Here is a 17,046-nt window from a genome sequence, read left to right on the forward strand (position 1 = left end):
TTTCCAATATATGCCCGTTGTATACTTTCCGTTGCTATTATTATAGAGCTTAGTTTACGTTACATAGACATTTCATTTCATCTAATCTAATAAATAAAAGGATTTTTTTGTTTATAACCCTCTGGTTCCTAGGAAAAAGGGGCCCTAGTAGTCTAGAGGTCGGTCGTGAGGTAAGTAAAGTCTGACCAATAAATTGTTCCACCCAGGAATCAAACTCGGGTTCTCCCGAAATCCGTTCTTTTTGGTGAAGCTCATTTACCACTTGAGTTCAATCACTTGTTTAATAAATAAAAGGATTATCACTTTGCATATTGTCCACGGGTAAAGATCTAAGTTGGTCCCCATAAACGAATACGGATAACGTGAGATTGTACTGATTTACTTTCGAGCTGTCAAGTGAGAATTTCTCCATCTATGAAAAAAGGTCATAGAGGCCTCTCTTGTCCGATGTGTCTTTATCATAAATTTATACAAAATTGACTTGTTAATGGTTAAATATAAAAGTAAAGTTTCTACCAAAAAATAAATATAAAAGTAAAGTTACGATGAAGACCTTAAATATATTTTTATTAATGAAATGAGTTGAATTTTTTATTGTAAAAAAAAACTAAGAATAAATATGGGCATAACTTTAAATGACAAATATCTGGACATTAAATTTATTTAATTTTATATAACCAAGGGCTTAAAGCCCGAAAAAAGAGATTAAAAGGTAATTAACCGAGAGGTACTAATCTCCAACCCATCAAAAACAAACAAACAGTTGTCTTATTCTACTAAGACAAACATCAAAATAAACAATATCACTCTTCAATTCACACCCTATGTTAGTCAAAATATCCGTGCACAGATTGACATCCTTGTAGGAATGCGAAATATGCACCTTTCGGTCCATCTCCCGTAATCGTTTAATACTCTTCACCAAGGAATACATTTTGCTGCTCTTTGTACAAAATTTATTTATCTTTTGAATAAAACACGCAATTTTCCTATCGAAGAAAACACTATTTTAAGGATTAAAATTGAAAGAAAAAAAAAGTTTATATAACTTGAAATCAGAATAAGCCACCATATTTGATTCTAGTAGTAAAAGGTTTGGGTAATATGCATAGATCCCGGGTTCGATATTCAACTTCATTGTAAAACAAAAACAACAAAAAAACAAAAAAATAAAACTGAAATTAGAATATTAGATTACTATTGTACCGAAAAAAAGAGAGAATATGCTTACCAGTTTAATAGAATCAGGCCAGATCACGCACAACTGCTGCTAGGAAAAAATGGCTCGATATACATTCATTAAATAGTGTTCAAAGATTATATAGTTATAGTTATATATACATAAACGAGATGCATCACATCAAGGGAATTACAAAAGAACCAAAATCAAATGCATACATAGTACGATACTTGGGCAAAGACATTTCTTCTTCATGCTCGCAGCCCATTCAAAACTGAACAAGCAAAGGGCCGTGAGACCCTTGGCAAAAACCGAGCTATAGAAGAAATAGAAAAACCACAACATCCGAAGCCTGTCATCTTTCAAGGTAGATCATCAAACAACATAACATTAAACAAGCCTTCTAGGTTGGTGCTGCCACGCTGCTTCAGCATAGGTGTAGAATAAACCAGTGATAAGCTCCTATAGGCCACGATGAAGTGTTTGCTAGGTTCATTCTCTCGCGTTCCACTTCCTAATTTCATGCCAATATTTATTGTATATAACAACTAGTATGTTGGAAGACCTAGGAGTATTAGCAACCAGGCCCCACAATAGATGACTGGTCCTCGGGATTGACAACAGCTTCGCAATCCAGCTTGCATGGTTTACCTTCTTCATTGGTCGGAAGACATATTTTGGGTGAGAGCTTCTTTACCTCATCTGGTGTGTAGATGAAAATTTTCCTCACAACGCTACAAAATTCGCTGCAGTAAAATAGCAAGACAGAACTCAATACACATGTGTATATAAAATTGCAAACTACTATGCTACAGATGATAGTGTCAAAGAGAATGTATGTATGTTAGTATCAAATAATCTTACAGCCATGGATCATCCCCAACCATCATCCTATCATCTTCATTGTCAGTGTAAACGACCAGCCATTTTTTTGTTGCCCCACAGAGTTCACCCTCAATGTCGAACATCTCTTCCAATTTCCTAAGCAGATCTTCATATCCATCAAAACGTGTTAAATCTACAGCCCTTCCAACAGCCATACCTTGCATGTGAACCTGGAGCAATATTAAACTTAACAATCTCATCACACAATGCAGGTACTGGCACTACCCTACTGTAAAATAGAGGAGGCGAAACCGCTTTCTAGTCCAAGGAAAATAAGGCAATGAAAAAAAATTAATTGGAATTATCCAAACAGAACCATTTTTACCAGTTACCAACAACAAGTCGGTATGACTAACTAGATAGGAGAATATTCCAACTAAAGAAGGACTAGTTGGTTTGAGAAATTGTTTTTCGTTTTCATTTCCAGTTTGTTTTAACTAATAACCACAAAAATGAAACCATATATTAACTTCGTTAACGATTTTCAGATGATTGTACATGGAATTGTGAAAACAAAGTCAAACAGAAGACAAGTAATAAAATTTACACTTTGTATCACAATTGAAGAATTTATAAGAATTTCCTAACCATTTCATGTCATATTTACTCTATAATGTGTTTCAAATGTTGTCAATAATGCAGATAGGTTCTAAACATGTCCTTATATCACAAGCAAAAAATCATCCCACAATTTGCACAGTAAAGATGCATTATATATGTTTCAAACAAAAAAAAGATGCATTATATAGCTGTCTGTCTTACATTAAATTAGTGTACAGGAAATATGTACAGGGAATGTTGCAAGGTTGTAAAGGAAAGAGGGAGTGTAGTGTAGTGCGTGAAAGACTAATATTAAAAGCAGTGATGTACCTTTGTGCAGCTTCTTATTTGTCTGCTTTGGGACTCCTGAGGAGACCGCAGGCATGATTTGTCAGCATCACAGCTTACTGAAGGAATATCAGACCGGTTAACATTTGATGGTTCAGAATGTTGGTCAGACTCGGCATCCAAGGACGGAACAGACCTATCATCACCCACCCTTCCTGACAAAGGAACTGTTTGCAGACTTTCTTCTGCATTAGAATTCTCAAGTAACTGAATCCCAAAGAGCCTACAGCCATTTCCAGTGCCTTGTCTCTTCTCCCCAGATTCTTTAAGTGCTATAGGCAAAAAAGGTTCAGTAGAGTTTTCCAATCTACTTGACCAATATGTTGACTTGTTAGAAGCAGGGCTGTTCCCACCAAGACCAAGAAAGCTGGTCGCAGTAGAGCTGAATCTTGGTGATGGATAGAGGTCTCGTCCATGTTGAGGGTCACGATAAGGGAAAGGCGATTCAATTGGTGATTTCCATATGCCTGATATGCACAAGAAAATAGATTATTATGTATAAAAGCAGCACGGATAAGAGAATTATATAGGGAAATTGCATATGATCTAGTCACCTTGCAGAGAAGAATCGGGAATTGTTGAAGGGAGAACAGGAGGCCGTGATCTCTTGTTTCGTTGGGTTGGCTGGGCGTTTGCAGGAGGGGTAGATACAAGTGGCTCCAATTCCCATGGAGAAACTCTATCTGGACGCAGAATTGATGACGGTTCATCCCATTGAACCTGAGATACATTACATATCATTACATAAGATTCTCAAACAAAATGCTGCTATGCAAATTTCAAATCATACTAACTAGAAGTGTCAGCATGCTCCATTTTGTACTTTCATATATACAAAATCTTGGCCATTTTCTGGTAGCTAAATTTATTTGACAGTTAACAAGTACATTGCTGAATTTTCAAACATGATAATATCACTTACTAGATTGTTTCATAAACAAAGCATTGACTTCTCAGGAGCAATTTAAAGAGATGCCACAATAAGCTCTACTATTTTATAGCTTATACTAAAACTAAAATGAATATATTTGGAAAGCTACTGATTACAAGCTATAAAAGTAAACACCGGAAACCGCATCTAAAACCATGAACACTAACCTTTAATGAACGCCACTCAGAATCAGCCCAAACAGACGATTTATTATCTTCAACACCCACAATTGTACCACTGAACCTGTATTCAGTGGGTGAGGAACATGGATTATATTGGACAATGTAGTAAAATAAAATTATCAATTTTCAAGCAACCAGCTCACACACCTTCTTTCAGGTACTTCATCACCCTCGAACCTCATTTTGAATCGCATCCCAACGGAAAGCTTATGATTTCGAGCTTCAAGATACTTGTTAATACTTACAATAAACTCTGACCGGCTTGTTCTAAGATAATATTGATAAGTCAGCAGAAAATTTCAACTATGTAAAGCAAAGCAAACTCAAATATCATACCAGTTAAATTATTTCACCCAAAAATAAAACAGTTGTTTAATTGCAAGAAAGCGGGAAGGCACAAGTAAAAATACAAATAAAACATTTATATGCATGTTAAAGGTACTAATCAATGGCAAAAGTTTACAGCAAGTTAGCAACAACAACACCATGAACTAAAAATTACTAATTACTTCAGTGTGAAGTACAAGACCTGGGCTTGTAAAACACAGAAAACAATGTTCCGGTGGAAATGGCATGAGATGCAGTGGCCAAAACACCAAGATGCATGCTGTGACTAGATATAACAGAAGATGGCACATTGCTTTGCTGTCTCATGAGCCTCCTGACTCCAACTCGGAGCTCTCCATTTTCACCCCTAGAATATCAAAGCAATAAAAAACATTACGAAACAAAAATAAATGCAAAGTACTTTTTCTTGCCCCTAAAGGAAGGCATAATATTTCTACTGAGCAACTTGCCTTAAAAATATAAATGCATCACCAGCCACTAATTTTTTGGAACTGACAAAGACACTCCACCCAGTGGTCAGTAAGTGGCGCCTGGGTTGCCCTGTAAATTACTCGCAGTCAGGGATTTACTGAAAGTATGAACACCAAAATCTTGTACTAAACAAGTCAGCAATATAATAACAGTGCATGTGGGAACCCGGAAATTTATGACACTATCAGACTTTACTCAACACAATTTTTATGGTTCGTTTGGTTCAACCGAAGGGAGGGGAGGGAGGGACTTTAATTAAATATATGTTTGGTTCAAAGGGGGGGGGGGGGGGGGGTGTGGAGGGATTTTAAAACTAATTTATATTTGTATCCTTATAATTTTGCAACATTCTCATGAGTTGAGTTATAGCTTCGATGCAAAATCAAACATCTGTTGACGACTATTCTCAATCTATTTAGCCCAATAAAATATTTATAAAATTGAATTCTACAAAATTATATAAAAGAATATTTTGCTACACTGCAATGTAATGGAGAACAATATTGTACCAAAAAAAAGTAATGGAGAATAATACATCACAAACAAAATAGCAAGAATGACAATGTAAACAAAATAGGATGGCAACATAAACAAATCAAGAAGAATACAAGTTGGGGTGAGCAAAGTCCTAAAGTGGAAAAAAAACAGTCCACAGCAGCGCAGCAGCAAATAGAGAAAGTGACCCAAATCAAGAAAGAGTAGCAGCAGCCAGCAGGGCACAAATACAGAGTTGAAGCAACAAAGTGAGTCACAAGTAAAACTAACAACTAGAGGTACCTTAACCTTTAAAATTTCAATAAGGATAATTTTGTATCTTAACATGGAAATTGAGGGTAATTTTGTCAATGAATTAAAAGTTTAAATAATTTTAGAGGGTAATTTTTCCATCAAGTAAACACTTCGCAGAAATAAAACCATCATAAAACAAGGTTGAATGGAAGCCTTGAAGCAATAGTCGGAGTTCTGCTATGTGACTAGGAGATCATAAGTTTGAGTTGATAGAATCGATCTTTTTGCAAATGCAAGATAACTTAGGCAAGTCAACAGACCCACAACAGATTTGATTCTTCTTCCACTATAGAAAGTGTTTAATACTTTTATATCACTAGGTCCGTAGGTTGTCCTTTACATTAATAAGGTTAAAAGATAAACCAAAAAAAATATTAAGCAAGCTACTTACCGCGAAAAATATGTCGAAAATGCCATTCATTCCCGTGCAAATCAGTTGCAACCAATTCTTGCCATGGTGGCTGCTGAGTCATGTCCTGAATGAAACAAGGGAATTAAGGAATTATAGTGTGTAAATAACAACTAAGGACGGGCATGATCAGCGTCCTTAATGACTTTTGAGAAGATAAAATTGCTAACCAGTGGTGGTAGACAATCATCTGCATGTCTTCGAAGAACAGAGAAACCTCCATGAGTGCTAGTGTCAGAAGCTGTAAGTGTCTTGCAAAATGAATGAACTGTACACCTTGGAGGTTCGGGCAGAGGATCGTCTGGGCTTGTCACTTCACTTTGCTAAATCAACAATACAGAAAATAAAAAATACATAAAATGAGACAAAAAAGAAACCAAATAGGCAAGAAACAAAATGACTGGAAAATGAGTTGAGACATAAATCAAAAGAACATAACTGTTTTAAATATAACAACCATGTCAAACAAAGAATAGCATACTTACATCGGTTTCAGGTAGCAAAGTTATTTGTGCATATACTTCATCTGTTTCAGGTTCAGCCTACACGACCAAGATGATTTTAACAATAAAATGATTATCACAGTAAAGCAAAATAGATTTCCAAATAGGTGAATGATAGTGAAGAAAATCTCCAATAAGATTGTGGAGAAAGATTATGACTAACCCGAAGATGAATATTGACCACTTTACATAATATTTTAGAAGGTAGATTAAAGGAAGGCATTTGCTGCTCTAATCCCTGATTCATAGATGCCTCGAGCTATAAAATAAATAAGCACAGGTAAGATAGATTAAAAAACTTCACAGTTCAATATAACAAAAACCATTTATGCTCAACATATGGATTGTCAAGTGCTATGAATCATAGTTACATATGATTTAAAATGCTATGATGATAGAAATTTATACACATCATTACACGACAATGTAATAATCGAAAGCACAAGCATAAATAGCCCATCATAATACAAAGTTTAGATGCAAAGTGAATTCAACCAGACACAACTTGAACAGTTTCAATAACACCAAGTTGGAACAAAAGTAATCCCTGACAAGAAACAAAGCCAAGTCAAGAGAAAACAAATTGTTGTATAAAGCATAGAAAAACACTAGAAGATTAACACCCAGCAACATGAATAAGATCTTAAACCATAGAAAACAAAACAATTACGAAAATTGAAGTTAGAAATTAATAAGTCATGCTCATGCATGGGCATTCAACTTTTACCTGTTCCATGTGACCTTGAGGGAAGTAATAAACTCTCTCCCCTTCACGGGGAAGAGTGACAAGGGGTCCAGCACAGGCATGCCATAATTCCTTGTATAAAGCATCATTAGTTGCCCCTGTAAAAGGAAAATTGAAACACATGAATAGGTAGGTAATGGATACTGCATGTGAAATATCACGATGAGTGATGAGGTTTATGTGGCAGTATTTGTTTGAGGTTGGATTACAGAACTGTCTGTGTATCAAAGGAGGGGGGAACTTATGATGAGGTAACCCCGGTTAGGCTCTATGAGCTAGCTGAGAGTGAGACTACTGGTACCATATGTGGAGAAATGTATGTCCGCTCCAAAGTGTACTACTACTACTACTAGCAACTAGAGTTATAAATTCATTCACTCGATTCTAAGCACGAACGATCGAACACATAACAAAATTAAAAATAGTGAAGTGAAACCTGCACGGCTGATCGTAGCTGACAAATGATTTGAAGCCATATGAGCTCCTCCCGAGTACAAGACGGTAATGAATGAGGATTCAATTCAATTCAATTCAATTCTGCTTCTACAAAGGAAATCAATAAATAACATCAACTAGGTTACCAAACAAGAGCGCATGCATCCATCCATCCATTAATTAATTACAACATTAAACAAAAGGTATATTGTGATGATGGCGTGCACGTACACTTACTAAAGAAAGATGGGGGTAGAGGAATGCAAATCGAGCGGGCGCGGGTGAAGAGTGAAGAGCGAAGAACAACGATGGATCCGGCGGCAAACAGAAGGAGAATCGCAGCTCAGCAGAATCAGAATCAGAATTCAGAACCAAACAAATGAAGCTCCAAGTTGAAATTGACGGTGACTCGGGTGGCTAGGGTTTGGGAAAGGGGAAAGAAAAAACGAACGCAGAATAGATCGAAATTTGATCGAAATTTGATCTCTGATAAGGTCATGTTTGGTTCAAGCCGACACGACCCCCCTGTTCCCTCTCATCCCTCTTTTTCTTTCTCTCTTTCTACGGTATTACTTACATAGATTAATTACTTAATTAATTAATGCTATATTTTTAAAAACTCATTCCATAATAATAAATCATTTACTAGTATAAGTAAAAAAGAGTTAGATAAAAGATGTGTTTCTCTCACTAAAAGACTATGGTCTCTTAACAAACTTTATACCAGTGAGATGATCAAATAATTAAGGGTTAAATAGTATTTCTCATTAGTAATGTTTACCCCTATGTAAATGTTATTTGCAATTCCAACCCTATAACGTGAAGAAGATTGTCATTTTTATCTTTTCACTGAATAATTTGACACTTGAATGGACAAAATTGATGATATGACATGCTTATGTCGCTTTTAATTTGTTTTTGGCTAATTTAACAAGAGACACAAATATAAATATATCATCTACTTATTTATTTATTTTTAAGAAAAAGAAATTAGAAAAATGTGTTCTTCCTATTAGTATTAAATACTAGATGGTTAATAGACGTTTACACACTACAATGTGCGCGAATTTCAGTTTATTCCCCTATAATATTTTTTTTTATTCCCCACTTGTAATATGCAGATTCCATCATTTGTCCCCCTCAGTGGACAACTTGCACTATGCTATACATATTTGATGATGTGGTATGTGTAGGAAGTAAATCAAAATTCGCTCATATTATAGTGAGTAAATCGAAATTCACTCATATTATGGTATGCGTAGGAGGTAAATCGAGATTCACTCATATCAGGGGATAACCACTATTTTTGGGCACGAAATAATGTTTAAACTTCATCCCTAACCTTCATCATTCATACTCAAATCCAAAAACTCATGCAAAAACCTAGAAATTCATGGAAAGTCCAAAAATCTCCACTATCTGACGATCTTTTTCTCTCTCTACAACCACCACCATTACATGAACCAATTGGGTTCCGTGTGTAATTATTAATCATTACTATTCACTACATGGTTTGAGTTTATTAGTCTTTAGAATTATCTTCTATTATGCATTGTTGAAAAATATATTTTTTTTTTAAAAAAAATAATTTGTAAATCATACAGTAAATCTTTAAGTAGAAATAAAATAAAAATTTGTTTGGCGGGCCGACCCGCTAACTCATTAGTAAACTGTACGGACATGACTTGTTATCTTGGACGCCTAAGTTGGCTCGTCCTGCTTTTGTACGGACTTAAACGTGGTAGACCTGATCGGGATGGGCCGCCCACTGCTACCCCCACTTTTCCACTATAATTAAGGGTACGTTTGACCCGACTTTTTTCCAACATTAAAGCTACTTTAAAAGTAAAGTTAAAATTATGAACTTTTAAAATAAAGCAAAAGTTGTTTGGTAAATTCAAAATTTTTAGCTTAATTTTAATTCAAATTTGTTTGGTAAATTCTATCATGCTAAGCAATTTCAAGTTGAATTGTCTGGTAGAACTATTGTTTTTATTAAAAAGGTTAAATACATTAGAGGTATTTATTTTAAGTTTAATATTTGTAACATGTTATTCTTTTAACTTTTTTAAATCAAATTGGTTCTTTAAATTTGTAATATATTACACGTTTATTTATTTGTTACAAACTTAAATGTATTTGGCCTATTAAAAAATATTAAGAGAATGAATTATTTAAAAATAAAATACAAATTTAATAGAAATATATATAAAAAAAACAGTGTGTATGCAAATAATTTTTTTTGGACAAAATGTATGTAAATAAAATTGATAACGTCAACAAAAAAAATGACAACGTCATTATACGCATGAAAATATAAATTTGTAAATGTATCAATCAATTTATTATGTAAAGCAAGCATAGTATGCACAAATAAAAAAATGTTAGATTTTGGGGGAAAAAATAGTCACGACTCATGAGTCAATTTTTTAATCAGCAGTGCTACATGGCACGACTGAATTTTCGTCTTAGTAGCACGAACGCATTAATTTGCCTCAAGTCTTTCCTTACTTAATACTGTACTAACATGAGTTTGGGTTCTCTCCATTTATTATCCCTCCATTTATTCTCTATTTGGAGAGAGATAGACACATAAAGAACTAGTGGGACCCATTAAAAGTGGGTCCCACTAATTTGTGGACCCCACTATTTTTTTCTTGTGTCTATCTCTCTCTAAATGGAGAATAAATGGAGAGATAATAAATTGAGGGAACCTGAACTCGTACTAACATATATAATATTAACATAGCATACTATTTTTTTACTGTATATATATAATAATACTGTAAATTATAGAAACAGCCATAGCTAAAATAATTAGTCTTTTTGTATATATGGTCTTTTTGGTTGGTATATATATAAAAATTGATTAAATATTTTTTTCACTACAAAATTATCAAATTTTGTTTTTAGTTATAAAAAAATGGTGTATTTTGATCCTAAAAATTATTATGCAAACCATTTTAGTTCCTATTGTTAAAATAGCCAATGCATATTTTTCAATGATTATTTCGTAGATATATTTAGAACATTATAAAGAGTTCCTAAAAAGAAAACTATTTGATTTCTAATTCGAAATTTTTGTCACTTTTGTCTCTTTCTTTTGAAATTTAAAAAATTCATGATTAAATCTTCTCATTTTATAACAACTAAACGACTTAATTGCATATTTGGTCCCTTTATGTTTATTTTAAGTTTCAATTTCGTTCATTATATTTAAAAAGTTTCAAGTTGGTCATTTTAGTCAAATTTTTGTTTAAATCGTCAACGTGGCTAATAGATTTGTGTACGCAGACAATTTAGGAGGGTACTATATAAAAATTTTAGAAGAAATTAACTCAAAATTTAATGAAAAGTCAGAAGAAATTAACTCAAAATTTAACAAAAATGACGAACTTATGTTGACATCAATAATATAAGGGACCAATTTAAAAATTTTTAAACATAAGAGATCAAATTGAAACACAAAATAAATATAAATAACTAAATATGCAATTAAGCCAAATTAAATAAAAACATATTTAATCTAAAATAATATACAAACAACCGCTGGAAAAAAAAAAGTGTACAATAAAAAAAATACAACAACCGCTTAAAAGTAAAATATGTACAAATGCTGTAAAAATGCCTGTTGTGTGCTTGAGACGACAACTTGTGTCGTGCTCTCAAGCATTTTCCTTTCTTAATATACTAAAAAATCAGAAAGAAAAAAAAAAACAAAAAAGATAAAGAAATGGCAATGGCAGGGATCGAAGAGAGTTCTAGGAGAAAAAGCTCAGCGTGTTTTTCTAAAGTAGCTAATATCTACTTCTATACGGATCAAGATTTTCTGCAGTCGTAAATCACAAAGTTACACGCTGTTTTAGATCTCATCCGTCCATTTCAGATCGGTCGGTTCATATTGAATCTATACAAAATCAGTCCAAATCAATCTGAACCATTCAGATTAGATCGGACGGTCCTTATTTAACACAGCGTGAAACTGTGTGAAAAATTTACTGCAGGAAATCTTGTTCCCTTCTATACAAATACTTTTTGTTCCCATTTTGTTCAATAAAAATAAGTTCTTTTTTTCTAAAAGTACTTATCTTAAACTTTGTTTGGCCCGGCTTCTACTTTTATGGAGAATCAATTTTTAATTAATTAAAGTGTGCGTATAATGAGTCATCAAATATTAATATTAATCCATTTCCATTTGATTATGGAGAGAGGTGGTCGTATCCCCCCGCCCCCCTTCTCTCAGTTTTTGGTTGCCAACTTCGTCTATAAATACCGGAGTGAGTCATTCCTAGTAATTTTTCACTTCACTCAAAATCGATTATACTGAATAATTCACTCAAAAGATAAAAAATTAGGCAAAACTAGACATACACGAAGCTAGTGACCGGAAGTTATAAAATTTGGAAAGGAAAGGATGATGTACGTACGTTAAAGAGAAGAGAGTAGTCCAAGTTCAACCACCAACTCAAATAAATCTGTCACCCTTTTTGACTTTACATCAATTGTGTTTTGACAAATAAATATTCGGTACACGAATCTTACTTACTTCATCGTCGTGTGTGTATCTTTGACTCCAACAATAGTGTATGTATGAGTTGAGTTAGGAAGGAAGGAACACATCATAGTTTTCATTTTAAGGCATTAATTCATTCCACATTGCTAGCTACCAAAAGCAAAGCAATTTTACCCTTTCACACAGGTGAGGTGGGTTTTCAATGGTTTGATTACTACCGACATAACCACAAACAAGCCACGAGTAATGACAAATTGAACAAAAGTAGTTGAATATATATTGATGGTGCATGAGAAGTGGACCTTGAAAATAATAAGCAGTAATGCACACTACCAATGGCGTTGCTAGCGCCTACATACAGGAATGGAAATCAGAAATCAAATCGTAATGCATAATTAATCGACTGAAAATATAGAATGACTGAAGAATGCATATCTATCTATTCAACTTGTTTTTTTTTTTTTTTTTTTTGCTTGTCCTTTAAAACAAATATAGCATTTAAAAAGAATATAATGAGTGACATTTACTCAATTGTTGAATATTATTTCTTGAATATGGTGAATATTGGAACTATTTTTTGTAGCAACTCACATCATATGTTTGTACAGGAATTTGTTTTTCATCTTCTATTTGAAAGAGGAATTCTATTTGAATGAGGAATTTATTTTGTTGATGAGTTGAATATTATACTCCCTCTTATCCATATTATAAAAAAAACAAAGTATTATTATTTTTTATATTGAAGAGGGCTGGACGCCCGCATCAGATTTTTTTTTTTTTTTAAAAAGAGGAGTAGCAAAGTGCTACTGCCTCAAAAGATATATAAATAGATAGATGAGGATAGAGATACAAAAAAAAGGAGGGGGACTAGACCAAAACCTCCCTAACTAAGTATAACCCTATAGAATATTTAATTAATCCAAAAATTACTTTTTTATAATAAATATTCGAGGAGTAATAAAAATCACTAACAAAGAAACAGTTGAAGTTGTAATTAAAAAACAACACTTAAGTACTTTGGAGTACCAAAGAATTTACCATAAAAAATATCAATGTTTAGAGTTTGTTTAATCTGCAAAAAATAATTATAAAAGTACGTATATTCCAACACAAGATAAACTTTTAAAAATTGAATTTTTTTTTATCTTATAAGATGTTTTATGGACAAAAAATTATGTTATTGGTGGAGCCTATAATACTTCTTGATAATTTGAGAGTATTTATTTACTCAACAACCAATGAGAACAAGTCACATAATTAAGTAGATTTTCATGTAGTACCCGCACCTAATTTTTAATCAACTTTTATTTTATATGCATATGACTTATTAATTATTGGATAAATACTTTCAAATTATCAAATGATAGTATTAAAACATAAAATAAAGACAAGGGACCAAAAGTGAAATTAAAAAATGATAAGGGACCAATCATAAATTTTTTTAAAAGATAAAAGGGACTAACTATTGAACGACAGAAAAGATAAGGGACAAACTTGAAACTTTTACAGTAAAAAATAAAGGACTAACTTAAAACCTAAAATAAAGATAAGAGACCAAAAATGTAATTAAGTCTTTGTTTTATTAATCTATCTATCTTCAAATGAAAATATCCATTAAATTTGTAAAAAGTAAAATAAAATACTAGATATCAAATAGAGGGCAAAGTCTATGGTGCACAAGTTTCTCAAGTTGTGCATCATGTACAAGTCGCTGAAAACACTATAACGAATACGAATTTTATAAAATCCACCGTTTGATTGAAATTTTACATCATATAGATCATCCATAAATTTTTTAAAATAATTAAAAATTATTTAATATGTTATTGAGACTCATCAAAATTAACGGTTTATGGATTTTTATTGAATACCGTTAATCTTGATGGGTCTCAATAACATATCAAATGATTTTTAAAAAAAATTATGGAAGATCTACACGTTATAAATTTTCCATCCAACGATAGATTTTATAAAATTCGTATTCACTATAAAAATATATTAAATGATGCATGTTAGACAAAACCTTAAATAGAGATGTTCCTAATTCCACCACCGCATTTTGAAAATTCGTGTCCGTGATCTATGCTTTAACCTTCCTTAACTATTCTTTTTTCCTTTTAGGAATTGCTACCTATCTATGATTATGGAATCCGCTTAGGATTCATGTGTTCTGTCTCCACTTTGTCCCCCGCTTTGTTCTTAAAGCATCCTTTTCCAATGTACTTCAAAATCTAAGCATTACTTCTGTAAAATAAAGAAAGTAAATTTGACCGTAACTTAATTAGGATTATATATAAACATACTCATATTAAAGAGAACAAATTATACTCACCTATGAGGTATATTAAAAGTCACTTACATTACACCCCCACTTTTTTTCCTTCTTCTTCTTTTTCCCTTCAGATTTAACTCATAACCAATTAAGTTGAGTCAGGGACGGATCCAGAAATTTTGAGCAATGGGGGCAATATGTATAGTATACTTAGGGGTGTGCATGGTTTGGAAACCACACCACACCACACTTAATTGATGGTTTTGGTTCTAAACCAAAACCATTTCAATAACAAACCGGTTATTTTTAAAAACTAATTTGGATTTGGTTATTAACCGAATCGAACCAATTTATAACCGGTTTGTAATAAAATTTAAGTTATTCACATGATCCAATTTTAAATAGGTTTTTTACTTAAACTAATTTTTTTTATTAGTTGATAAAAAAAAATAGATTTGTTAATTATTTTAAAAACATAATTTTTCATTAATTTTATGATTGAATTGGTTTATAATCAACCCACAAAATATTTTTTTTAAACCCAAATTATTTTTTACTTAGCCGAAAACTTATTTTTTATATTGTTTTAAAAATATTTTTTATTATTTAATAAAAGAGTAATTTTTAAAATTAAAAAATCTGATTTTTAAATACAATAAAAACTAATAAATAGGAAAAAAATTAAAATACTAAATTTTTGAAAAATTAAAAACATTAAAAACTGATTTTTTAATTATTTTAAAAAAAACTGAATTTTTTAATTATTTTTAAAAATTAAAAACATTAAAAACTGATTTTTTTTAATTATTTTTAAAATAATTATTAAAAATCTGATTTTTAAAATAAAATAATATTAAAATAGTATGGGTGGTTGGTGGTGGCCGACCGCCGGAGCACCATCGCCGGCCACCGGAGCACCACCACCGGCCACCGTGAAAGTCACCGTCGTCCGCCAGAAACCGTCGTCCGCCGCCGCACCGGCCGCCGGTGGTCCGGCGTTGACCACCGGTCCTCCACCCCTCTTTTAATTAATTATTTTATTATATAATAAAGAATTTTAAAAAATTGAAGATTGGGCCTGAATTAGTTATTGGGCCTAAATTTTCAAACCAATTTCAAACCAAATTATAAAATGTGGTTATGGTTTATAATTGGTGTTTTTTTATTGAGTGGTGTGGTTTTTTTTTAAATGGATTTTGCAAACTAAAATTGGATATGGATTGGTTAATAATTTGGTTAAGGATAACCAAATTTTTTGCACACCCCTGTATACTATGGTCTAAATATAAGTAAAAATTAGTCAAATTTTTAAAGGAGAATGCTAACGTCGTCTGTCCTAAAGACACATGTTAGCAGAACTCAATATAAACAATTAATCTTAAGAGATGTGCATTTAACTTTCTAAAAGTCAATTTTTTGTTTTTCTCAATGTAAAACTTCTACTTTTGTGTTCCTTAACATGTGTCAATGCAAGACATTTTTTTTAATACATCTAATTTAAATTTTAAACCAAATACATAAACTTTTGTTACTAATTTTTACTTATATTTGATGGAATATAAAATCCGTTGATCTTGCTTTTTTTACAAGTTTAGCACCTTTATATTTCAGGCGATCAAGCGAAATGTGTTATTGTTTAATTTTTATGAAAAACAACTAATGCAATTAATAAATAAGTTTTTATCTATTATAATAAGCTTTTCAATGTAGTTTATGAAAAAACAGGCTTATCAGGATACAATTTTCGTTAGTAAAAATTTATGAATTAACATAAAATTTTATTTATTTGCATAAACTATTTTTGATAAGTTTGACAATAAGCTAAACCAAAGGAATTGTTTATGATTAACTATCAAACTCAATGCAAACTATTACTCTCTCATGTCACTTTTATAAGAAAATTATCGCTTTTTATGCTCATTAGAATATTAATACATTTAATTATAAACATAAAATAATGTTTTATAGCTTATAAATAGTAATCGAGTGTTAGATTTGTCAAAGTTCTTTCTGTACATTATTACATGAACAAATTAAGGTGACGTTTACAATGGGACAGCTCTTTAATTTTCCCATGATGGGAAAATGTCTATTACAACCATTGATATATTATATAAATAATGGATGGCTTAGATGATAGAAATGTATCATTTGTACCAATTTTTATGACTGTACTGTACCTTTACTCTTTTTCTACGAGAGTCTCTCTTTTTTTATTTTTTTATTTTTTTCTTTCAGTTTATTAACTTTTATGTTTATTTGCATTTATTTATTAAACGATCCACTTTTTTTTATTTTTTTTAGCAACAATCCAATTTATTAGTATAATTGGTGTTTATACCAAAAATATTTGGATTAAATATAGTTTTAATTTTTAGAGAGTGCATTTGATCCCACTGAAATTAAGAGATTGAAAGTAACAGCTCTAAGGTATTGTTTGATCCAATATTTTTTAGGTGTAGAAGATTTTTTTAACCATAAAGCTAGAAATAATA

General features: G+C 31.9%; 1 protein-coding gene across 4 annotated transcripts; it reads right to left on the minus strand.

Moving 5' to 3' along the window:
* Positions 1–1,212: 1,212 nt before the first annotated feature.
* Positions 1,213–8,476, minus strand: LOC123910778 (auxin response factor 1-like). 4 transcript variants are annotated; one of them, XM_045961993.1, is made up of 15 exons: positions 8,004–8,476; positions 7,768–7,874; positions 7,314–7,429; positions 6,750–6,845; positions 6,569–6,625; positions 6,254–6,406; positions 6,066–6,150; positions 4,864–4,954; positions 4,596–4,760; positions 4,214–4,333; positions 4,052–4,127; positions 3,508–3,673; positions 2,936–3,420; positions 2,045–2,235; positions 1,213–1,926 (listed from the first exon to the last, which is right to left on the minus strand). In XM_045961993.1, the coding sequence occupies exons 2-15, from the start codon at positions 7,805–7,807 to the stop codon at positions 1,755–1,757; spliced, it is 2,013 nt and encodes a 670-aa protein (XP_045817949.1). In that variant the 5' UTR covers positions 7,808–7,874; positions 8,004–8,476; the 3' UTR covers positions 1,213–1,754. The 4 variants fall into 4 exon arrangements, with proteins under 4 accessions (XP_045817949.1, XP_045817950.1, XP_045817951.1 ...); XM_045961994.1 differs by having other exon boundaries at positions 7,768–7,868; positions 7,998–8,458; XM_045961995.1 differs by having other exon boundaries at positions 7,998–8,458.
* Between the last annotated feature and the right edge of the window lie 8,570 nt (positions 8,477–17,046).

The sequence above is a fragment of the Trifolium pratense genome, linkage group LG2 (genome assembly GCF_020283565.1).
Source record: "Trifolium pratense cultivar HEN17-A07 linkage group LG2, ARS_RC_1.1, whole genome shotgun sequence".
In the NCBI taxonomy this organism is placed as follows: domain Eukaryota; kingdom Viridiplantae; phylum Streptophyta; class Magnoliopsida; order Fabales; family Fabaceae; genus Trifolium; species Trifolium pratense.